This window comes from Sander vitreus, chromosome 8, assembly GCF_031162955.1.
Source record: "Sander vitreus isolate 19-12246 chromosome 8, sanVit1, whole genome shotgun sequence".
Classification (NCBI taxonomy): Eukaryota; Metazoa; Chordata; class Actinopteri; order Perciformes; family Percidae; genus Sander; species Sander vitreus.
In genome coordinates, this window is record NC_135862.1 from 18,505,084 (window position 1) to 18,531,103 (window position 26,020).

The following is a 26,020-nucleotide window of genomic DNA, read 5'->3' on the forward strand; positions in this document are numbered from 1 at the left end:
ATGCATTTCTGTGTAAACAAGCAAAGGTCAATACAAGCTCAGGGAAGGTTATGGAAAGATGCGTAATAAGAAAGAAAATCAATTTATTTGAATTTTACAATAATTGATGTTTGTGCCCCATCAAGCAAAACCATAGTAATGAAATGTATTATAGGAAATGTGTTCAGTTGTGTCACCAACAACAACTGAGAGTTATTGCCTTTTAACTTACTTAATTCAGAGTGTATAGCCCAATTTACACTTTTAAAGTGCTTTCCAGGCCACATACTAATCTTTTTTTTTACTAAACAAGAAAGAACAAACTGACTTCTCCAATTGACTGAAAGCAAATTAGTGTCATCTCCAACTTTGACAGCAGTTATTGATTGAAGCTGAGGTGGTGTACAGAAATACACTGAGACAGTGAACAGTGTGTGCACATAGTAACATTGATCATCTATCTACTAAATGAGTCATTTTCAACAACCTGTTTGCTGCAGGTTCAGGGGCTGTCATGGTGTTGTGACTCAGCAGTCAGTGACATGGCAGTGAATACCAGATGGCAACACTATCCTTGATGAAGTAGTGGGAGGTAAGAATAACTACTGTGACACATGTAAAAGGCACTCATGAATACTCAGTCTGGACACACAGGGGTCCCCATGTTGCTCTCCCACAATGTAATATGATACTCTAAAGATTTTGCTGGTTGTTCTCCAACCATTTTAGCCATTTTATGCTGACTTGAATCATAAACCAGAATATTGTCCAATAATGATAAAAATAACTTTAAAAAGTAGGGAATTTAGCTTAAATACCGTATTTCGAAATCATGTTTTTATCTTGTGGTGTTGTAAGACAGAGATGGCAATAATTCAATAATACGATTTAATACTTCTCCATAAAAATTGTCATATTTATATCTCATGGTTCATAGTTCTCATGTTTAAACAGTAGAGGAAGAACTATTCACATATTTAACTTAAAAAAGTAGCAATATGTCAATTACACTACAAGTAAAAGTCCTGTATTGGAAAGTATGAGCATGAATGTACTACCAGCAAAATGTACATAAGGTAAAAGTACAACAAGTCCTTTCACTTTTGATTCTTGTCAGTGCCGGTGTTATTTTATAATACTGAATTATTATCACTGATAATGTATAAAATGCTGTGTATGCAGCATTTTATGTTGTAGCTTCAACGAACGGAAGCTATGTGGTGTGCTGATCTGTTTGTTCTTTCTATGCTATTGTTTTGATCCAGCATCCATTCCATTTGGGCACTAGGGATGTGCATGTCTTTTTCATCATTTCTGCTTATCTATAACTGCATCATATTTAATTATTGTTTTTTAAAATCTAAAACGTTAGACTTTCTACTACTTTCAGTAGTCGTTTATTACAGTTGTCAAACAAGTGTAGTGGAGTAAAAAGTACAATATTTGCCACTGAAATGCAGCAGAGTTATAGTTATAGTAGCATAAAAAATACTCAAGTAAAGCACAAGAACCTCACAAATGTACTGCAGTATTTGAGTAAACACCACTGTGTGCAAATTAATGCTAGAAAGGTTAAATTGCACCAATATTGAACAGATTAAAACATAAAAACACATTTGACTGAATGTATTAAACACAAGTTGAACTTTTTACTTTGTGATTTTGAATACACAGGTATATATTGTCTCAAAATAATAAAATATAATCCCACCTTTGATAGGAAGTATGTGTGAACTAAACCAAAAACTAAATCCCACAGCTGTTGACCTGGAGACTGTTCACTTGACATTATATCCCCAGAGACTAGCCATGGCTGCTCTCACAGTCAGCTTTCCATCTTTTATAATTAGCTTTTTCCCTGTTAGTCTGTCAGGTGAATATATTAAATATTTAAGAACGGATTTGGGGCAAACTTACTGGACAGATAGGCCCGAGGCCAAGGCCCAGTTGATTAGATTTTAATGGTGATCTGAATCTGACTGACTTAGAAAAAACTAATTTTACTTAAACCTCAAGTGATGGAAGGTTGCTCAGTGAGGGTTAAGCTAACTGTACCCCATGACTAGGTCTGCACGTCCACGCTACTCGTAGATAAATAGACATACTTGAACTTAAAGAACCATGAGCCTTGGCAATGGAGTAATGAGTGTAGTTTACGGGCCTCATCAACAACGTTGACACGCCAGTTCCTGACATCTGTAAGAAATACGTGTCTGTGAGCTTCTGTCACGTCTCAGGAGTAAAGGTTATTAATATCCATACAACCCGTGTAATGTAATCCCAGCAGAGAGACGCTTCTTTCTCGGTTTGAATTCTGACTTCATGAATGGGACTCCGCGATACCTTCAACCCTGAGTCTACGACTGACGGTGAGGCCACCTTCAAAAATAAAAAAAGCTCTTAGACATCATGTGGGGTGGATATTTTTATTTTCTCAAGTCATTTACCGTACAAAATAGCCACAACTATATTGAAAACAACAATGATGTCAAATAAATATAACAAAAATCTGAGAAACACGGTGCTATATAGAAGCTTGTAAAACTATGATAAAGCTAATATTCATGAAATAATAAAAACGTATATTCGGAATCAGACAATTCATATGTATCATGTACCAACCGAATTTAATTTCTATTGCAATACTTATAAATGGACAGTTAAAACATCATCATCATCATTTTCTAATTGTGTTTTCAAAGTCAGGCTTTGCTTATCAAGGTTTTGTTTAATGACAAATGTTTCAGAAAAGATTTTAATACATTTCTGAAATGAACGAGCCGTATTGCTCTTTCTAGCAACTAAGGTCAAATGCAATCTAAATGCATGCAATGACTACACTGGAAATGATTAACAGTGCTAGCAGTTCTGAATAACGTCACCATAAATAAACATTTACACAATTTGGCTATCAAATATACGATGCTCTCTCAAAATAGAATACACTTTCTACAAAGCCAGTACAAATGGATTTAAGAAATCTCCCATATATGTCATAACTATTTACATGAAATACAAAGAATCAACATAAATAATATATTGTGCTTCTATTTGTTTTCTAGCATGCTTTTTTTCAGTTTTAAACTATTTTCACCAAAAAAACATTTCACAAATGTAAACAATAATCAGAGTCCTTCCAAATATACATATATTTTTTTTGTAATTAATGCTTTAACAAACCTTTTTCTGACACCTTCCTATTTACATATTTTGGAGCTATACCAATTTCTAAAATGCCCTCACAACTATCCAACCCTGTTAGTTCTTTCACTTCAGACGCGTGTTTATTAGATCTGCAGTTTGTTACATAAAGTGTGTCGTCAGTAAACAAGGGAACGCTGGCAGTCGACATTCTCCCACTGAGTACCTAGAACAACCTGTGATCACCAGAAAATCTAAATAACAATACACTAGCCATTTAAATCCTGCTGGAGAGGAACAAAAGTTTATTTCTACCCAGCGAAATGTTAGAAAACATAATAATATAGCTTAATTATTTTACAATTTACTCCCAAATTTGCTGAGATATCTTTACTAGCACATAACAAAACTACAGAAAACCATATTTGTAAGTTTAATGATGCAGCTGTGGGTGTAAGATTTTAGAATTGATCACAAAGTGAGCTGTGGGCGGGTTAGATAAATCAGAAATACTAGACAGACTTTCTGACATCTTGGTTAAACTGAGAATTAAAGAGGAAGGCGGGAGTTGTTTGATTTCAGAGTCAGACACGAGACACTTGAGGCAGGCAGAAGTGACAGAGCCTGGAGCAAAGCACATAACTGAACAACACTATAAAGAGGAGCCGGCTCCACCCACGAGGGGTTAAACATCCAGGGGCGATCCTAGGATTTTTTATGTGGGGTGGCACAGGGGGACCAATAATCAGTCAGGGGGACCCAGGGGTAAGGCAGGGGGGGGGGGGGGGGGGCATTTTATCAGAATACAGCATAGAAAATATGCTTAGAAATATAGGAAATATTGGATAGGATAGAACAACACAATGTCATTCTGCTAAATAAAACATCACATGTATTATTAGTTTCACTTGTTTTCATTTTAAACAAACTATATATCTTAATACAATAGACATTTTTTTATAGGCTCAGTCTGTCACTTTAAAAAAAAAACAATTCCAGTGCTTATTCCATGGAATCAAAATTTTGGATAATCATCATGAAAACATTAATTGGTCATGTGACAAGGGCTGGGAAGATTAGCAGAACAGGCGGCCAAGTGACAGTACTCTGATCCAATGGAAATCACAATTGGGCGCACCAGGGGGGCAGAAATACAGTGGCAGGTTAGTTCTTAATTTTATGTTGATGTTAATTCATGGAGATTTTGTGACATTTAATACAGTTTTGTAGTACGTGGAATATATTGCATTCAGTATTTGGGGGAAAGAAACAAGAAGTTAATAGTCAACTCATTTACAAACTGCTCCTTTTGTTAATATGAAGAGCAAATGTAGGCCTACATATCAGGGATTTCAGTGCATTCAATTTCCAGACTCCGTGTTTGTCATTATTATCAGAGACTACTATGAACTATGTAACTATGAAATGAAATATTTAAACAAACAAACAAACAAATAAATAAATAATGGTTACATATTTTGAAAACCAATTGGTGCACATTAATAATCAAAACCTTCATTTTTATCACATTGTTAGCTAAAGGAGAGAAAAAAAATATTCACAGACACAGAGGAAGAGTGACACAGCACTAGCATACATTTAGTGGAGTGAGATCGGTCCTCATGTGGGCTTTCTGCAGGTCTACCCATCATCATCTTCAGTCTTAAATGAGACTGAGCGCATCGTTCTCAGTGCATGTAGTACCTTTTCATTAGCGACAACATTTCCCATACATTTTGTACTACACCGCTGTCAGCTCTATCACATTAAGAGAAATCCAGTTCAGTCTATAGACATGGCAGGAGAGAACGAGGGCTGGTCTGAAGCAGACGTCTGTCCCTGTGCAGTTGTTGCCCATCCAGTCAACATCGGACGAGGGCTCTCAACAAGCTAGTCATCATTAGTAGCACTGCTGTGGCTGCAGTGATAGTCAAAATGGAGTTCCAACCTACCTCACTCCCCTGAAGGAAGACAGGATAAGAGTGGTGTTAAGAGTCAGTAGAGGCTATCCATCAGCCAAAGATAAACCGTATTGGGCTTTTAAAGGAATAGTTTGATATTTTAAGAATTAAGCTTATTCGCATTCTTACAGAGTGAGACGAGAAGATTGTTACCACTCTCATGTCTGTATACATTAAATATGAAGCTGAAGCCAGGAGATTAGCTTAGCTTAGCTTAGCATAACATTTTTAGCAAGGGGAAACAGTTGGTCTAGCTCTGTCAAAAATTCAAGAATACATACAAGCACCTCTAAAGCTCACTAATTAACATGTTGTTTTTTGTTTGATGAATCTTTACACAAATATAATTATAAAAACAACAATTTGTGGTTTTAGGGTAGTTACGCGCTATTGCTATTTCTTGACGAACAATAGTTTATCTGTCCGCCCAGAACTTAAATGCTGTCTCTGCGGGTTGTGGTGACAACGAAGACTCAGAGAAGTTGCAGCGCTTACAGGCCAACAATTAGCTATTTACAGCTTTAACTCCCCTAAAGACCACAAATAGTTGTTTTTAAATGTTTTATTGTGTACCGATTAAAGTTTAAACCAACAACAAACAATGTGTAAAGTACTGAGCTTCAGATGTGCTGGTTGAAATATTTTTGAATCTTGGACAGAGGCTAGCTGTTTCCCCCCCGTTTCCAGTCTTTATGTTAAGCTTAGCTAACCGCCTCCTGGCTGTAAATTCATATTTAACACACAGACATGAGTGCAGTATCAATCTTCTCTAACTATTGGCAAGAAAGCATACTGTAGCCTATTTACCAAAATATTAAACTATTACCTGTAAATGACTTCGGTGCCATTCATGGAAATATTATGTTCTAATTTGCCAAACTGCCCACCCGTCCCACGTCCATCTACCATAAATGTTTCATATCATTATCTATCTTCATTCACTGAAGATTTTCCCAGGAAAATGTAGTCTAGACCCTCCCATAACAATCACCACGCCAATTTAATCTTGAGCAATAATTTATATATAAGGGTCGGTTTACCCAAATAACACAAAAACCTATTTTCTCACTTACCTCTTGCAGTATCGAGCCATGCAGATGCCATGCCCAGGTTTTGAGATATTTCCTCCTCCACCCAAATAAAAGTTTTTTTGTTTGTTTTTTAAATCCAGCAACACTTCTTTTCAGAAACAGTGTCCTGATTATTCTGGATAATCCACAGAATACACTATCTATCTATAGTCCGTATGAAAACAGTTTTCTGTGAATTATCCAGAGTAAACAGGAACAAAATGATGTCCACTTATGTATCAGGTAAGACAGAATTCTCGCAAACTGATATCTTAGAACCTGAGCAAATACATCCAAAACTTTCGGCATAGTTAGATATGAGAGGTGAGAAACCATATTTCTTTATGTTATTTGGGTGAACTGACTCTTTAATCATCAAGAACCATATGCAGCATTACGCATCAGATAGAGATAAGCTCCTCCCATACCTTGCCCTCTGGGACGCCAGCTCCGACAACCAGCACCAGACCACAGCCAATATTACAATTATTCCTATGAAGGGGATGGAGAGAACAGGGTGCTCAGATGCATGGATGAATCTCTGGGGAGGGAATAAAAAAAAAACAGGACCATGGAAATGAAGGGAATGAATGAATGGATGGATTGAAGTATCCAAATAATAAAAACACAGATATTAAATAGTGTGACAACTGCACAAATGGACCACCACTACAAATCACTATATAAAAAAAAGTGTGACATGGTCTATGGCATTGATATCACGGGGAAGGGTTGTGATGGAATGATTTACATTCCCTGTTAAATAAACAATGCATAACTTTAAGGTGACATAAACATCAACAGTCCTGTGAGGCATTTATTGGCTTTGTGTGATGTTATGGTGACAAAGAAAGAAAGACATACAACATGAAGGTTGCGACTAGCATATTGTGGTATTTTTGTCTCTCTATCCTCATTTTATAGTTCATTTGTTTTTACGTTTGCTAAATTTGTAATCGTACAGGCTGAGAGGTCATGGACATTCAGAGAACAAGGACAGCATCAGAGACAGGCACGGGGAGACAGTTTGACATGATGCAGAGACATCTCGTTACGGCTGTTGTAGACAAAACACAGATTTTAGTTTTGTTTGTTACTTATTACATAAAACATAAAGGACTTACATACATACAGTATTAATTCTAACCAATTTCCAAACGTAGCTTAGTTTTGTTATTTGTTTTTTAAGATTTTTGGATGCGTATTTTCTTTCCTTAAGGTAGCCATTGGTATCCATTGCTTTTAAAACTGTAGGAAAATCAACTTGCAGAATATTGAGTCTGTGTGGTAATGCAGTCGAAACTATGTGTCACACTGTGCTGCATTCACAAACGGTATTCTCAAAAGGTCAAACCCAGAGGACAAACAATAAGCAAATATAAACGTCATGAAAGGAAAATGAATTTGGTACTTTGGTTATTGCGTTAAGAAAGTTCAACTTAAGAGTTTTGGATTTTCCCGTGAGCGCTTGAAAACATGAACAACTATCCATGCTTTCAAACATGCTTGACTAAAGTGAAACAGGGAATGCTGTTTATTGTTTCAGTTACCTATTACAGACAATTTTATTTATTTCACTGCAAGTAGACTTTCACACAGCACCTTATACAAATCAACAGAAACCAGTCTAAAGGTGGGAAAGGGTCCTTTCATTACTTTTTCTCTGTTTAACAATATCTGACGCCTACATAGGATTTCATTATATAATAGGCATTCTTTGCTAGATGTCTGAATGCCTTTATTCAGATATTGTGTTTTTGTCCAATAGTAAAAAAGCATTGCTGTCACAGAAGAGTTGAAACACAGACACAGTGGGCGGGGAGGGGGGGGAGGTGCCCCAGCCCAAAGCACACGGTGATATGGGCTGACAGGCCAGGCCAGGCCAGGCCAGTCTATATCCAAACATATATTGCTACAGTATGAGACATATAGAAAGGGGGCTCAACAGACAGGATACAGTAGGTGTGATGTTAGCCGTGTTATGTGTTAGTTGACAGCGTGGGTGCAAAGAAAATTGTGTAGTAATCACGGCTGAAAATTCTCAAAACTACTTCTAGATCAAGTTCACATTCATTTTAAAATAAAAGAATTGAGAAACAACACAACCTGATCTAATGATGCTTTAGGAATGCAACACTAACCAAACAACTTAAATGTCCTAAAGATTATCATTAGTCGCTTATAGTTATATAAAATTTAAATCAGTTTCCCTACTTCTGATACCAACTGTATTATTATTCATGCCTGTCTCTCACCTGAGCCCCCCCTGATAGCTTCTCCAGCTCTGCCTTGCAGCGCTGCAGCTCCTCCTCCAGCTCTGCTCTCTCCCTCTGGCTGCAGTCATACAGTACCTGCAGCTCCTGCAGCTCCATCTTCAGACCGTTACACTGGAGGACACAGGGAGCACATTCTTAGTCTTTTCCTTACAATCAACTTTTAGTGTATTTGATTGAAAGCTTCATAACAAAAATCAAAAACAGAATTTGCTAATAACGGTTGACCCAAATCTGTCCATGTTTTTTTCATTTTATCATAAACTCCCAAGGCATCTCTTAGACACTAATGCATCGTACCTCTCTCTGAACCTGTGAGGCCTTCTCCTCTGCCTGTTTGAGCTGGTCTCTCAGGGAGAAGATCTCCCCGATGCCTCCATTCCAGCCGGTTGGTGTCATGGGCTTTCCATCAAATGAAATATTCTTCTGGATGGACGCGTCCACGAGGCGACAGTTCTCAGACTGGGCCATGGTCATGTAACTCTCTGTCATGACCTCATCCGAGCCAATCCCCATCTCCTTCCCCTCTGTGCCCTCCTCTGCGTCCTCCTCTTTCAGTGACAGGTAGACACTGGAGCTGAACGAAAGGAGTCATGGTGAAGAATACAACATACTTTCAACCTTAGCTGAAATAGCCTCAAAATGGGCTGATAATTTCCGTGATCAAAGGCTCAACATGGTTGTTATGCTATTTAATGTGATAACCAGAGAGCCTGTTAACATTTGTGTATGCAGATATTTTATCATGACATTCTCAACATCTGATAACTGATGGAGACACTGTTTCATTATTCGTGTTTTTGTTACAGACATGCCGCCATATGTATCTTGCCAACCTTGTAATAGGACTGCAGTGCAAGATTATTTTCTTTCTAATCAATGATTACTTTTATTATCAGTTAATTATTGTTTAGTCTATAAAATGTCAGAAAACAATGAAAAAGGCCCATCACAGTATAATTGCATGTTTCCTGCTTGTGTTTGTGTCAAAACCAAAACACTGTTTTTAAATTAAATTCAAAAAGATGCAAAACAGAGAAAAGTGGAGCTGGAACTAGGGCATGGTTGACATTCTTACTTGATAAATTCAATTTGATTAATCGTTATTATATATAATAATTATTATACTATAATTAGTAATCATTTTTAAATTGTTGTCCCACCACGAAGTCCATTTAGTAGCTGTTCTGGTGATCATGCTTATGCTCTAAAACAGCCTACCGCAAAGTCTCAGAGACTCAAAACCTTTTTCTTAATTTATAACTATTTCTTTGAAACTCCGTATTCTATATATTGTCTTCTCTGTCTCTTCTAACCCCCCTTTTCTTCTTCCTGTAAAGCACTGTAACTTCTGTTTTGAATAGTGCTATTAATAAAGTTAGCTTTAACTTTCAATGTATCGAGATCTTCCTCAGCAGATGGAGTATAGCCAATTCCTGTCTGCCGAGGAAGATCAGGGGATGCGTTCAAAAATGTCATAACAGCTACTAAATAGATCGTGTAGGGAGACTGTTTTGAAGATCAATAATTCATTTTCAACCTCAAAACTGTTGTCGATAAATTTTCTGTCAATCTACCTATCAATTAATAAACTAATGGTTTGGGCACTTAAGTGTAATCCCACATGTTACAGCTTCACTAAAGTGCTTAAACAGGTGGCCAGTTTTTTGTAAATGAGCCATGACAGGAATGGCTGTGACGAGGGGTAGTATTCCAGAGGGTATCCCCTCCAGCTGATCCAGTAAGCACAGCTGATGAGTGAGCAGTCATTGACCTCTCACCATGTCCTCTGTCTCTGCAGCAGCTGCAGCCTCTCAGAGAGACGTCTGTTGTCCTCTTTCAGGGTCTGACACTCCTCCTTCAGCACACGGCACTCTTCCTTCAGCAGATCCACGTCACCTGACAGAACACGGAAGGTCAGAGATGAAGGTATTACAGTAAGATGAAGCAGTCAGTTGAGCTCATTTTTAATGTCCCCGATTAAGGCTTTAACATCATTACAACCTAGAATATATTTACAGGAGTAGTTTTAGGAAATATGTGTGTGTGCTTTCTTTCCCAGAGTTAGATGAGAAGCTTGATATTCAGATTCAGATAACTTTATTAGTCCCCAAGGGGGCAATTCATTCATGTTATGTTATAAAATAATAAATTAAAATAAACAATAAATAGTACTGCAGCAGTCATACATCCCCCTGTATGCAGATGCTTCCCGTAACATCCGCACATTTACACATGACCCAATCATTACACACACCCACACACACACACACACACACACACACACACACACACACACACACACACACACACACATTTTCACATGATATCACTTCCACGTCAATATGAAGCTACCACCAGCAGCTTGTTAGCTTAGCTTACCATAAAGACTGGAAACAGGGGGTAACAGCTAGCATGACTCCGTCTAATCGTAATAAAATCTGATTACCAGCATCTCTAAAGCTCACTTATTTACTATTATATCTTGTTCATTTAATCTGTATAAAAATGAAGTGTAAAAATTACAATTTGCTGTTTTATGGAGGGTCATGTGCTGGAGTATTTCTTGGCTGGGACCGGTTGCCAGGTAACTAGCAGAGACTCCAGGAAGTTACTGGTCTTGGCCAACCTAATACTCCGTCAAACCACATTGTGCCAGCAAGAAAGCATATAAGCGTGTTTCCTAAAATGTCAAACTATTCCTTTAAAATGAATGCCACTGTGAGTTAGATTATACTGGCATAAGAAGTAAATTGTGGGTGATGTTTTCATGAAACAGCCCAACAATGATATGATATGAACTCCCCTCCTTGAGTCCCTACTGTGGCTCAGCTGCAAAACCCAGCGATGATATCAAGTGTGTCCCTCCCCCTCATGACTTCATGTCCCTGGTATCCTAAGTGCACACACACATCTGCACACACACACACAAACATACACGCCACTCCCCTCAGCGATCACATTTGTAATTTGTAATGTTTATTAAACCCACAAATGATTTATGAGCTTGACTGCAGGATGCTAACATGATGTGAGCATGGAATAAGAACATCCATAACATTGTGCTTTGTTTTCATAATATCAGTCACAAAGACTGATCATGGACTATTTGTGCAAGTAGTAAGCTGGATAAATTCCATAGAGCACATGGAGATAGTCCTCTCACAGATGGCTGTTTACACAAGATGTAAAGATGAGGTGCAAAACCAATACTTATTGTATTTTGACTTTGATGTACTGTAAGTAAAACAATGTTGTAAGGGAAGAGGAGGTAAGTGTGCCAACTACCGAAACTACCTCCAGCCTCTGTCTTTCATCCTTCCTCCCTGGCATCCATCTACTGTATATCTGTCGTCTTCTGTTTTTTTCTCTTCTATTACTACACTGATCTCTCTTCTCCATGCTCCTCGTCCCTCACCCTCTTTCCTCTCGGCCTCTCTGCGCTGACTCTTCATGCTGATCTCAGCTCTCAGCGTGGTGATCTCCAGCTCGTACTCCTGGGTCTCCTCGCTGAGGCGCTGCAGCTCAGCCCGCCGGCGACACAGCTCCTCCTGCAGCGAGGCAATGTCGTTCTCCCTCTCTGCTGCCGCCTCCTCTGCCGCCTGTTGAAGCAAGATCACCTCCTCCTGAGCAACGCGCAGCTCCTCCTGGGCCTCGGCCAGCTCGCTTTCCTTCTCCTCCTCCAGGCTGTCCATTTCCTCCTGCACAGAACGCAGCTGGGCTGGGGGGAGAGGAGGAGGAGATGTGTAGGTGAGACTGCATCACTAGGTGTATATGCATGCACACAGGTGTGTGTGTGTGTGTGTGTGTGTGTGTGTGTGCGCGCGCGCGCGCGCGAGTGCGTGTGTTGTATGCGTGGTTACTGTTTGAGAGAGAAGCTGATGTAACTTATGGTAACATAACTTTTTCTCAGGGTCAGATTCAGATTATTAGTTTAGTATTTTCAAGAGAGGAAAATCATCTCCACCTCTCACAAAACAAGAGAGCAATAAAAGGTAATGGCAATGAAACTAGAATTAACTCAAAAAGTAGAACTCAAATGTTCAGATATAATTCTTGCAGATGCGTCATGAAATAGTTTTGCATTCCTCCAACAGCTTTAAAAACAATATCCTGCTCCTCCTTTTTCCATTTTTCTTTGTCTCTTTTATTGTACAGTTTGGGTTTCCTTTCTATCTTTTTTCTTTTCTTCATTTATTTTTTTCCTTTCCTTTACTCAGAGCCCTTATCCTGGATTTTTTTCGGATGAGTTGGTTCTGAGGTGTGTTTTATTGACCCCTCATGATTAAGCACAAATCTCATTCAGGCTTTTTGAAGAATAATTGTGTTTCTGTGTGAATAATTTCTTAAAAAATGTCACAAAAAAGACAATGCCCCCAAATTAATAAGCCAAATGATTGCAAGCATTTAACGTGTTCCAGTCAATCACATCCCAATATACTTAAGTAGCACTTTCTGTCTGAGACTATTCATTATGGAACTAGCGGCACAATAGAAATCCATACAGTGACATACAAGATGGAGGTCCTATTGATTAATGCTAACAAATTGTTCTCACTGGAAGCTTAAAGAGTAAAATTGGCATTGAGCTATTGACAAACAAGAGAAATGTAATATGCAATATCTGATTTTGATTTTTGATTATTCTTCCTGTGTCTGTGGAATAATCATAGTTATTGTCTGGGTTTATTAAAGAACAGAACTTCTGCTGAGCGTTTTATTAGGTTGATACCTTGAAGATTCTGGATCTGGCGTGTGAAGGCTTCAGCCTGATGGGCACTTGCCAGACGCTCATCCTCCAGCAGACCTGGTGGAGAGGTGAAGTGAGGAGAGAAGTGTTGGAGAGGGGGGTGTGGGGAGAGAGATAAGAGGAAAATGTCAGTTCAGCAGGCCAGTAGAAAGATGACAACTTGATAAGCTTCAACCTTGAGGCATGACTGAATAACACAAGCAGGTCTTTGTGTTAAATACAATGTTAGCCGAACCGTCAGTATTACTATACGATTTGTTAGTATATGCATTTTACTAATATCCATTTTATCAAACAGTCTTCTCTTCCTTAAGTACTAGCATACTCCGGGCGGATTCACTAATGGTTATAATACAACAACAGCTGCTAGTTAAATACAGAGGGAGGTCAGTTAAGCCTGTATATTCTTAAATCAATTTAATTAAAAACATTTTCTTATTTACCCTTGTATTTACCCTTCCTAGTATATATATATATATATATATATATATATATATATATATATATACTGTATATATATTTAAAACTGATGGCATTCCCATCAGACCCAGCTGTACTGTGTTTAGTGCTAATAAGCAAATATGAATTGCTAACATGAACATTGTGAACATTATACCTGCCTAACATGAGCATGTTAGCATTGTCATTGTGATCATTGTCGTTGTGACAGTACCTCCTCACAGATGTACTGCTACGGCCGTACAGTCTCACTATCAACAATTGTCATTTTTAATCAGCAACATTGTGCTTCAGATTTTTCTTCTGCTGGCATGAAATCTACCCCTGTTTTCATGATACAAGCTGTGATTGGCAGTTTGTATAAATAATCATCTATAGACCCTTGATATTTACCTGTACCTCACCTTTCGCCATTCTCTGACCATGTACACTCAGGACCCCCACCACCTTCACAGTTCCACCCCTCCCCCCAACAGCTGTCAGCAGTCTGAACAGCTGACTGTTCCCAGTGGGAGTTGACCAATAGTGATTTCTCGTTGTGGTCTAGGACACCCAGTCTGGAAGCTTCCCTCAGCATGCACGCAGTTGTCCGAGGAATGCCTCTCCCGCTGCCAAACAAACAACTGAGCTCACCACACCATGACTTTTAGTATGAGACACAGTCACATACACACACACTTACAAATACACACACACACACACACACACTCTGAGCTCACTGTAGCCCCCCCATACCCAAGGCCTTACTCACTGCTAGTGTCCCTGAACGTTAAGCTCATCATTTCTAAGGTATGACGTGATGCCCCATTTAGTGCCTTGAGGAAATGACTGCGTCAGTGACTGCATATAAACATTTATGCTTCTACATGTTCAACTAGATTGTGATGAACAGGAGATGTCTTGGGTGGAAAGTTAAGCTGTCCAGGCGGAGGACACAGAGTTTTCTTCTGTATTTGGGTATAAAGAATTGAGAAAATGTAAACAATCACTAAGATGCAAAGTGCATTGTTTTATTTCATTACAATAATAGTTAAGATTGAATCCATAATCATAACATACTTACGACATAAATTAAGTTGATTCATATAGAGGGAAGACTCCAGATGGCAGAAGTGTGATAAATGTTAGTTTTTAATTGCAAATAATTTCTTGTTTTGCTTATTGGTAATTCACGTTTAGGTTTTAGATTTAGGGACAATTGAATCTGGATCTTATATTATCATGTTTTGTCCACTTTGTTTATTGGTTCAGATAACATTTTACTCACCACCTCCATTGTAGAGATTGGAGACACCTGGACTCAAGAAACGCAAATGCATGAATGATGGTGATCAGTTATAGTGAAATGCAGCCCATTTCACTAAAGATATTAGAACACTCAGATCAAAAATGGTGGCAGCGTCACGTTTCATTATTGTCGAATGCAAATTGCAGATACTTTTACGAGTCATGTGTTCGCATGCTCTTACCTGGGTTGTAAATAGCATTTGTTTTGAATGGTAAATTGTGTCAACGTTGAAGGGAGAGAAAATTATCTCATGTTGCAAATTGTTGAAACTGGCCCCTGCATAGCATGGTGTATCCACTTTTTGTTCAACCTGCGACTGATGTACCCGCCATATTTATGCACGTGTAACAGTTTACAGTGGCTCGCTTCAAATTTATCTTGTGTTTATTCGATTTTTACATATCTTCTCAAATTCCCTTTTTAAAAGAGATTCCAGTTGTAGCTAATTGCGCTACATGTTTTATGTAGTACACTACAAGAGCTTCAGGGATTTCCAGGATATTCCAAAAATACTTCTAGTCTTAGTGTTGACAGTCATATCCAAGGCTGGAGGTCTCACCTTGCAGCTCATGGAAGCTCTCCTGGTGTTTGTTGGAGGTCTCTCTGGCATCGTCCAGCTCCAGCAGCAGCTGCAGCACCTGGGCCCTCAGCTCCTCCAGCTCCTGCTCCTCTGTCAGCGGCTCCTGCTCCGGCTTCCTCTTCTCCTCCCCTTCACCTTCCTCCTCCTTCAGCTTCTTCTCTTCCCCCTCCTCCTCCTGAGCTCTCTCCTGGTCCATCTCCTCTTTCTCGTTGTCCTCCTCCAGAACGCCTCTCTCCTTCGCTGTTATCTCGTTGTCCATGGTGGGGCTGCACTCTGCTTTCAGATCGCACGGGTCATCTGATGAAAAGATGACAGCGATATTAGAAAGGGATGCCTGGCAGGGAGAGAGGGAGACAGGAAGAGATATGTACAGGTGACAATTACCTCTCTGTCATTAACACAGCACAGATTGTGTTTTCTTTTGAATCAACAGCACCATCTTGTGATTAAATGGGCATTTGAGACTTTTGTACTCCAACCTCTATTACACTCATGTACCTTAATTTAACACACTAATTTAAATATACAAAATTACTGGCAACCCCTCTTATGAGATTCGAGCTGAGATTTTGATAGAAAGGAAACAATAAATCCATTCACGTGATTCAAAATGCATCAGATCATATGCCTAAATATGTCATACTGTTTAGTGTATCAAAGTGTTGATGCTTAATCCATAACACATGTTGATGACAACTGATTAAAATTTTACTGTAAGACAGGTATGTTTTTCTTTCCTCTATTTGCACATTGAATTTACATTTCTGACCAATAGGTGGAGTGAGTTAGCTGACACAATGCTGAAAGAGAAGGAGGGAGGAGGGGGGGGACTGTATGCTGAAGCAATCACTATGACTCACCACTCAGCAATGCACCTCCAAGTTCATAATAACACAAGCTACCACTCATACTGTATGATGTGACAAACACACATCCCTCTCTTGTATTACACTGTAATGTGTCACATTACATTGTCTGCCTTTTTCTTTTGTTTTTTTGTGTTGGTTTTCTTTCTCCTTGTAGACAGCCTGGACTGAGCTGTTGTTAATGTGGGCCTGTAAAGCCCAATGAGACATTGTATATGATGTAGGCCTAAACCTGATTAGACATTACAACAGCTGTTGCTTGTTAGAGCTGTGAAGACGAATGCAGAGCAGGTCAGACTAGAAGGGAACGCATCATTTACACCACAACAACATGACGGTAAATTCCCATTTGACTCAGCGGGTAAGTCTGTTCCCATTAGTCAGATGAGATTTGCTGCCAGGCAGGAAAGGCCAGATCTAAATGGAGATTATTTTTTCAGTGTTAGTTTGTTCTCAGGTGCAGTTATAGGTTAAAAAACTCACTTGTGCCTCAGTTAGTGTCTCATCCCTGGAAATTCTGCTTACATCACACACTGGCCTGTGTGGCCTGCCATCATTTCTCTCTTATTTCTCAATGACATGCCATCCAGGGTCAAGCCCAATCTCAGAAATAAATTGATATGTAGCATAACACATTCGTGTGTAAATGGTCTCTGAGTGCCTCAAAATTGCTGTTTGTACTCAGAAAGCAGCTTAAGGATGGGAGAGGGGAATGGAGTTTTCTGAGAGACGGGAATAGAGCCATGTGAAGAGAAAAAGGTGCAGCAGGGGACACAGTAAAGCATTAACTAAAGATCTATCTAATTAGGAGTGATGCTACTGGTGGGATCATGGCTCAGGGGATGCTTCCATCTCTTGTGGTAATTTCTCTGCCTTGTTCCCCTCACTAGAAGTAACTATTTCCAACACAACCAAGCACTTACAACATATATTTTTTATCATATCTGTATGACATTAGCAGAAGGCTACACCCTTCCTGTCTCATAATAATGTTAATTTAAACAATGCAGCCCCTGAGAGGCATGTGAGAGGTTTTATGAGCACTGGGCTATTTTGTCATTAAACTTTGATGCTGGTGTAATGAGTTAGTCATAAAGAAGAGAGCTGGAGCCATGTGGCAGGGAGAGTCTAGAGCTGCTTGTACTGCCAGCGGCAGCTAAAGGCCATCAAGAGACAAAAAGCTCCCCACTGAATATCATTCACATCCGAATGCTTCAGGATGTGGAGCTCAGGGTGTGATAGCTGAGAAAGCTTGGCTCAAGCAATTTATGCTGTGTTTCAGGTTTTGTAGCCTTCAGACTGTCCTCCAATGGGCTCAAACTACAGCTGATCAGAAACAAACTGTGATACAGATTCCAGGGAAAACATGGCAAGAATTAGGAAGTAATGTACAAACTTTTTATACACGTTTTGTACTGCTGCTGGGCATTGAGAAATTGTTTAGGACATCCGTTAATATGATGGGCAAGAAAGCCCTTCTCAACTGTCTTTAACTTCCTTTTACGGCATCCTTGCAAACAAATTAGCCTTAACCTTGTGGTACCCCTCAACATATTATTCTGTACCCATCAACTCTATGAAACCTCCTTACAGAGCCATCCCTACTATCCGTCCAGTGTTCCCATACCATCTGCCTTCTTAGCTATTCCCAACAGCTTGTTCATTATTTCAGTTCTTAAGAAAACGTTATCACCTCACCTTGTGCGTGAATGTCAAGGAGCCGAATCAGCTGCAGTGATACCTGTGATCACTCCACCGCATTCGTTGGCACAGCGCTGGGCTTTAGTCATGCAGGGATTGCATTAGACAAGGATGCTGCTTGCATACTAGAGCAAGGACGGGCAGGAGAGTCATCTCAGGAGCAGTGTTACAGCTCCAGGGGGAGGATGGCTTTATCTAGCCATTGCACATTCCTTCCTAATCACATTGCAGCAAAACACATTGAGTATGTCACTGCAAACATGGTTCCACTTTAGAAAGGAGACAACAAGCAAGGCTGAGTGTTCTTTGTCAGAATTTGAAAGAGCTGAGATTAAATTTATACATTACTCTAATGTGGCAACACAAGCCCTTTGTTTTTCTTCTGATTTGGTGTTCAGTGATTGAGTGAGGAGCGTAATGTAATATGCACTTTGCAAAATTGAGGAGCACAATGAGAATTTTAGCAAACAGAGGCATGCAAGAGGATGTGGGACAGAGCTGCTTTTATTTTCTCCATAAAATACTCAATGTGAGTCTGCAGTTAGACTCATAGTTACAGTATGCATATTAAATATGTTTAATATATGTATAAGTTCAATCTTACAGTGTTATAGAGTAGGTAGCAATATACTGTACAAGATATATCTGTCGTTTTACCTTAACACGTTTTTTACTATCTTGATGTTCGTTTTTCATTCTGCTTTATGAAATCAGGTGCTACAGTATATGCTTTAAATGTGGTACAAATCAAGAGAACTTCTCTATGTAGCAAATGGGTCTACTCTATTCCCTATCAAATGAAGAAGGCTGTGTGTGTGTGTGTGTGTGTGTGTGTGTGTGTGTGTGTGTGTGTGTGTGTGTGTGTGTGTGTGTGTGTGTGTGTGTGTGTGTGTATGTGTGTGTGTGTGTGTGTGTGTAGCATTTTTGTATTTGTATTTTCTGTATGGATGTATGCATGATTATGTACTTGTACCTGTATGTATATACACTATGGGGACAAGCAGGCTTCATTGTGTAGATCTCCTTTAGGCCCACTTCTGATGAGCCTAAATATAACTGTATGTTTAAGCTGCATATGCACAGAATGTTTATATAAGACATACAGTATGTGTGTGTGTATATTTGAATTTGAAAAAAGACGGAGAGGCTGTGTGAAAGGGTAAGGAGAAGACAATAAGAGAGATGCAAGAAAGGAGGCGTTATGATGGCCTGAAGGCACACAAGCTACTCACAACTAGAAAGAGTCAGGTAAAGCCATGCACTAGTTCATCTCCATGGTGACCTCGGCACACCAGGGCTTCACCATATGGAAAATCACCGTGGTAATAAAGCTTGTTTTGTCCACTCTTGGTTTAGCATGGAAATATTTCCATCTACTTTTTGCTTTTCCCCACAGAGTGATCTTATCAGGTGTCCCTTCATAATAATAACTTTATTTGTATAGCACTTTTCAAAACCAAGTTACAAAGTGCTGTACAGTAAAAACAATAATTAAAAACAAGATCCATAATTAAAATATAAATGCAATAAAATTAAGATTCAACAAGAAATAATACAACAAAATTAGCAAAAAGTGAGTCTTTAGAAGAGATTTGAAAGAAGCCACAGAGCTTGCCTGTCTGAGATCTTCAGGCATGGAGTTCCACAACTGAGGGGCCCGAACAGCAAAGGCCTGGTCACCTTCAGTAACAAGACAAGATTTTGGAACCCTTAGTAGAGCCCTGCCGGGGGATCTCAGGCATCGGTTTGGCTCGAAGGGAGTTAGCAAATCACAGATAGGAGCCAGGCAGTTCAGGGCTTTAAAAACAGTAGTACTAACAAAAGTAGTAACATCAATTCTAAAACTCACTGGTAACCAGTGAAGGGCAGCAAGGATTGGTGTGATATGGTCACTCCTCTTAGTGCGAGTTAAAAGCCTGGCGGCAGCGTTTTGAATGTGCTGCAGTCTCTGGCTGTTCCCTTACTAATGACATAATATAGAGCATTGCAATAATCAAGTTGCCCACAGAGTGAAGTCACCATCATATGAGATTTTCTGACTTCAAGCTGCGTTAGACTCAACAGTTTGAGATGAGGAGCGAGCTACAGGGGTCATGAGGTTAATGTCTCTTTCTCTCTCTGTACTTGGAGCCTGAAAACTCCAGGGAGATAGAGGAACAACAGTAGCAGGAAACAACAAGAAAAGACAGGAATCACAAGCACCAAAGAGTTGGGCTGACTTAATGAGCCGTTCTGTTATTTAAATTCATGTTTGCACTTTCAAAGGGAAATAAGAGAAAGTGGGTCAACGGAATAGAGATGCATTGATAGAATGAGATATAATTTGGCCTCATTAGATAAGTGTGAACAAAAGCTGTGTCAATGTGTACCTACTGTAGGGGATTGATTCAGGTAATATGATTTTTATGGGAATATGTGTGGTTGTGTGGTGGTGCAGTGTGTGGGTGTACATGTGCTTGTTGTGTAGCTATTCCATTAGGGGTTATGAATAGTGACAGTACAAAGCATGAAAACAAGTGATGCGGTAACAATCCATTTGATCACAAATCAGTACCTCCCACCTGAGAGCAATCCCTTAGGAAGGTTTTACATCACTTAATCACAGAGGAAAGAGGGGTACCACAGCTCATAAATGTAGCTGCCAAATACAAAAAGGATAATGAACCAGAGGGAGAGGGCCCTCTAATGATAGGTTGAAAGTGCCGAGCATTTCTGCGAGGGAGAAGTAAAGTTTTTTTTAAATCCATAGAATAAGCTGCGGGAAGGAACTGCATGAGTTCATGGACCAAAAGTTTTCCATTATGCAACCAAGAGATGTGACCAAGAGGTCAGGGACCTGCAGAGTGCCTTGAAAGCCTGTTAAATCTGATGAGGGGGAAATGGGGATAGGGTGGTGCAGGGAGAAGAAGCTGGGATGCCTGAGGGTAGAAAAACATGTAAGATTTGTTTTCATTTGACTAGCCGTATTAAACACTGATGTGAGAATCTCACATTGTTGTTTTTCTCAGAGGTCCCTGCACCTCCCAGATCTACAAAGTTTATCTAAGGCAGCAACTTTGCTGTTAGTTCCAGAGAGTACACTGGAGAGGAGTGCAGGGAAAAGCAGGAGAGGACAGGAGAGAAATGTTGTGTGGGTTGAGGCACTGGCAGGTGCAAAGGTTTGTGTGTGTGTGTGTGTGTGTGTGTGTGTGTGTGTGTGTGTGTGTGTGTGTGTGTGTGTGTTTCGAGCGTATGTGGGCGCAGAAGAGAGCCGAGCATTGCGATTGAAAGAGGGGGAAGAGATATTGAGTGGGAAAACAGAGAGAAGGATGGAGAGAGATATGGTTGGCGACTCGTGCAAGTGGGAGGAACAATATGGAAGATACACAGACAACTCGCAAATGTAAAAGATCAGTGGTAGTGTGTGTTTGTGTTAGAGCATCTGTATTTCCTGTTGGTAGATGTGTCAAGTGATTTTAGAAGCATTTAATTTAGTGCAGTGCAGAATTAATTTCCAGCAGGAATGAAAAAGCATTGAAAATAAAGCCTAGAATTCAACTACAGTTTAGAACAAAGTCACGTTTTTCAAAGAACCCAGACTGAAATCTAGCTAGTATTGACCTCGGCCATGACAGAATGAATGCACTTTAATCCATTTATTATTTTATGTAATACAAAAAGACACTAGCGTTTGCTCAATCCACTTTTTGTTTGCTGTATGTCTATCCTTATTATGAATTTCCAGCTTTAAAAGCAGACCTCAGACTGTTATGAAAGGCAAGAGGTCTCTAGAGTTAAGATAACAGGAACAATCTTGTGAGGGACATTATGGTCAATACACAGGCCCCAGCATAATAGTTGCATTAAAGAAAATGACTCACTGAACACTTAGAACAAAGTGGTTTAATAAGTCTACATCTGACTGAAGAGCAGGCATTAAGAGATAATCCGCCAAATGCTTGTTATCGAAAGTTCAATTTCAGGACAGTACTACACAGGAAAAGGAAGCCAGATTCTGGCAACCTGGCCACTGGTCAAAGGGCTGCTGACCTGTGCTTCTCTCTGAGCCCCTCCACACCAATAAACATCCTCCTGGCAGTATCCCACACAGAGCTGCTCTGTCTACAGACCCATTCAAAACATGAAGAAAACACACTCTTTGTCCTTGTTGGGACACACAAACACAAGAAACATTCCACACATTCTTCCCTGAACACAATTATATGCAGTACTGATTCTGTGAAGATACATTGTGCCAAATGTCATACAGCAACAGTCAGTGGTATGAAGTTACCAAACAAGCCTAACAGCAGCTGTCATACATGCGAAGCGAGTCCACCACAATAACTAATTTTGGAGTTGAAAACAATTTGAGCATAAAGTATAAAAAAATAAGCTGAACTATAAAAACATCCAACAATGCATGACTCAACATTGAATCAATTCTCAACCAGACTTAGAATAACATGCAGTCGGACTAAAGACTAGCTACATCATTTCTTGCCTCTGGTTGCCAGCAATCTATTATTACTATACCTGGCAGCGTGTCGCCTCCATCAAATGTCCACAGAAGCCATAGCTGACAGTAATGCCCACTCGTCAGTCAGTCTGTCAGCTCGACCACAGCTCCTAATAAAGACAGGCTCCCACAATAATCTCCCCTCCACCTACCACCTGACCACCTCTCTCCAGCTCCTTCCAGAACTTCCTCAGTTCACCACCCCATCCCTCACTTCAGGAGTAAACACTCTTTCTCAGCACAGACAAACATCAACCTCTCTGCCTTTTCTTGCTGATCATATCTGATCTGTAGTGCAGGGCTAAAAATAGCCAACTGCACAGAATCACGGATAAACAAACACACACACACTGACAAAACAGCTGCACAGACCTGTAGAGTCCAAAGCCTCCTCGATGAGTGGAGGTAAACGCAGTCCATCCATAGCCCCCTGTAGCTGCAGCAAAGAGGGAGAGACAGAGAAAGAGAGTGGGCGAGAGAGGGTCAGAGGCTCCACACGCCCACCTCAGCTCAGCTGCAGGGACGTTTGAGAGTGAGAGAAACACGGAAAGTACTGAGCACAGCGTTGAGTACTCGCACACACACACACACACACACACACACACACACACACACACACACACATGTGCAGGCTTCAAGGCACATATACACACATACAATCCAGTGCACACAAACTATACCTCGGGAGAATTTGGGAGGATCCGGGGAGCTGAAGGCTGAGCTTTGGAGCGTGGGAGAGATGCCGAGAGGGAAGAGGGGAGGAGCAGAGTGGAGGGAAAGATGCTGTTTTCCAGACGCGAAGCTCCGTCTCCCTGCGCAGATCTCTCTCTCTCTCTCTCTCTCTCTCTCTCTCTCTCTCTCTCTCTCTCTCTCTCTCTCTCTCTCTCTCTCTCTCTCTCTCACACACACACACACACACACACACACACACACACACACACACACACACACACACACACACAGTCTGTCTCTCGCTCTCTCTCTCTCTCTCTCTCTCTCTCTCGCTCTCTCTCTCTCTCTCTCTCTCTCTCTCTCTCTCTCTCTCTCTCTTCCACTGCCTGGTTTACCCTCTGTTAACTATTTTTGGACTCTTCTTTCAACTTCTTCCTAATAAACAATGTCGAGGATTTGAATATATGACAACAAACCAACAGGTTTCCAAAAGGAGCTCAGAGGATCACAGCACCAAAACATATGCAAACTATTTCTTTGCATTCTTACCATTTATCTGTGCTTTACTGCACATACTGCACGCACACGCTTCCTCAAACACTCATGTACGTTCGGCCTTGGCCCCTAAGCCAAATGAATTGACCTATAATGAGGTCCAGACAGGCTGTTCCAGTGGAGGCTGACAGCCACTGCAGATAACTGATCATTTCCCCTCCATTGTTCATTTCCTCCCCTTGCTGACTCTCTTTCTATCTCTGTTTACTGCTAATGGAAAGTGCCTCTTATACTATAAACAGCATCTGAAACACACACACACTCACCTCCATTTTTAACAATACTCTTCACCCACATATCTTTCGGTCTCTGTCTGTCTCTCACCTCTCTGTCTCTCTCTTCAGCTGCCATCACATCTTGCAACTTCTGTTCAGTACATAAGGAGCCAAAAATATGATGTGTGTGAGAGAGAGAGAGAGAGAGAGAGAGAGAGAGAGAGAGAGAGAGAGAGAGAGAGAGAGAGAGAGAGAGAGAGAGAGAGAGAGAGAGGAAAGGAGGGCCAGGCTTAACCGTTGGCTGGCCCAGTAGGAGGATATACCTATCACAGCGCTGTCAGAGAGCAGGAAGTGCACACAGATGTACACACAAACAATATAGTCACACACATTCTCATATGGAACCTGCAGACATCTGAAAGAGGAAATGTTTGAAAAAAAGAAAACAGAAGTTAGTAACGGAAATAGAAAGAAGCAGAAAGTCTGAGTCTCTACATTTATTTGTTTATACCAGTGATAAACAGTGATGTCTCAGGGACAGACAACAAGTAACAAGGGATAAAAGGTACCAGACTGAAAAAGATTGATGTCCGCTTATAAGCACTTCCTTCACTTCTATGTGGCTCTGTACAGCTTTCCTCAGGCAGCTATAATTCCCAGACAAGGAGGCTGAAGTCATCCCACAGTCTCCTTTACACACACAATACCAGCCACACACACACACACACACACACACACACACACACACACACACTTAAAGGAAAGGAGAGCTGTGGAGAGAGTTGGCTGACAAGGTGTTAATAATGAGCTGTCTGGCTTCAGTACACCCATATGTCACTCAAGTGTGGCAGGAGCCTGGTTGCAGACAGCCACAGAAGGAATGCAGATACCAGATTAAACCATGGTCAAAGACTAAAACAATTCTCACTGTTTGTTTCAAACTGCTTGCTATTTGCGAAAGTACACTGTTATCCCAAATTAGTTGACTAAAATAGAAATTTGCGTTGAAACCCGTTGCCTAAAACCATCTACGTTTTTACAAAAGGTGAAACTTAACAGGTCAAGTTGTGTTAACACAGAGCGGTAAGTTGATGCAGTAGACAAATCAAGTTTACATTAGTAGTCATTTCTAAAAATCATTAGTAAACATAAATAAATTTTTTTGGAGTCATGTTGTCTTAAATAAGTTTTAGTTTAGTAACTTTAGTGTGTAACTTTTAAAACTTTTAAAGTTTCAGAACACCCCAATTTGTTTAGTTTTTTATTGAAATTTTTGCAGTTCAAGTCCAATGAATAGCTTGAAATGGTACAAAGGTAAGTGGTGAACTGCCTGAGGTTAAAAAAGAAAGTAAGGTTCCCCAAAACTGAAAAATAATGTACATTTCAGAATTTTACAAAAAGGCCTTTTTCAGGGAACAAGAAATGGGTTAACAATGTAAAGCTGTTCTGCAGCAATGGAGGTTGATCAAGCTTTGAAAGTTGGTGCTACCAATTCCCACAGGTGTTCCAACTTGTCTGGATTACTTACAACCCCCTCTGTTTGTATAAAAGTATTGTTGGAACACACTGTGGTACCGTACTCTCGTGAGCATTATTTGAACAGTATTGTACTGCAGAAAGTAGTGTGTTGCTATAAAAAAAGGCAATTAACAATGGAAGAGAGACAGACCATCATAACACTTAAGAATGTTGGTCTTTCCTACAGAGAAATTGCGAAGAAAGTCAAGGTGTCCGTGAGTACAATATTCTTTACCATCAAAAGGCACTTAGAAACTGGGGGAAACTCTGACAGAAAGAGGTCTGGCAGACCCAAAGCCACAACAGAATCAGAAGACAAGTTTCTGACAGTCAACAGCTTGCGTGATAGGCGGCTCACAGGACAACAGCTTCAAGCACAGCTTAATAGTGGTCGTAATAAGCAAGTCTCAGTTTCAACTGTAAAGAGAAGACTTCGAGCTGCAGGTTTTGGTAGGTCGAGTTGCAGCAAGAAAGCCATTGCTAAGACATCAGAA

The 26,020-nt window shown here is 40.1% G+C and overlaps 1 protein-coding gene across 15 annotated transcripts; it reads right to left on the minus strand.

Moving 5' to 3' along the window:
- Positions 1–2,391: 2,391 nt before the first annotated feature.
- LOC144522315 (uncharacterized) lies at positions 2,392–24,245 on the minus strand. Of its 15 annotated transcripts, none has more exons than XM_078257282.1 (10): positions 24,118–24,159; positions 22,939–23,002; positions 15,481–15,798; positions 13,157–13,231; positions 11,843–12,145; positions 10,206–10,323; positions 8,725–9,001; positions 8,407–8,538; positions 6,580–6,692; positions 2,392–5,081 (listed from the first exon to the last, which is right to left on the minus strand). In XM_078257282.1, the coding sequence occupies exons 1-10, from the start codon at positions 24,142–24,144 to the stop codon at positions 5,069–5,071; spliced, it is 1,440 nt and encodes a 479-aa protein (XP_078113408.1). In that variant the 5' UTR covers positions 24,145–24,159; the 3' UTR covers positions 2,392–5,068. The 15 variants fall into 15 exon arrangements, 14 of the variants coding, with proteins under 14 accessions (XP_078113408.1, XP_078113413.1, XP_078113409.1 ...); XM_078257287.1 differs by lacking the exon at positions 24,118–24,159 and adding an exon at positions 24,060–24,080; XM_078257283.1 differs by lacking the exon at positions 24,118–24,159 and adding an exon at positions 23,247–24,041 and having other exon boundaries at positions 15,481–15,835.
- Positions 24,246–26,020: the final 1,775 nt, after the last annotated feature.

Excerpts from the sequence above, each read along its gene's own strand:
- LOC144522315 (XM_078257282.1), bottom strand. The coding sequence starts at position 24,144 with ATGGCAGCTGAAGAGAGAGACAGAGAG. Across the intron at positions 23,003-24,117 it reads CTGAAGAGAGAGACAGAGAG|CTACAGGGGGCTATGGATGG; the intron begins GTGAGAGACAGA and ends TCTTTGCTGCAG. Across the intron at positions 13,232-15,480 it reads GAGCTTCCATGAGCTGCAAG|GTCTGCTGGAGGATGAGCGT; the intron begins GTGAGACCTCCA and ends CCTCTCCACCAG.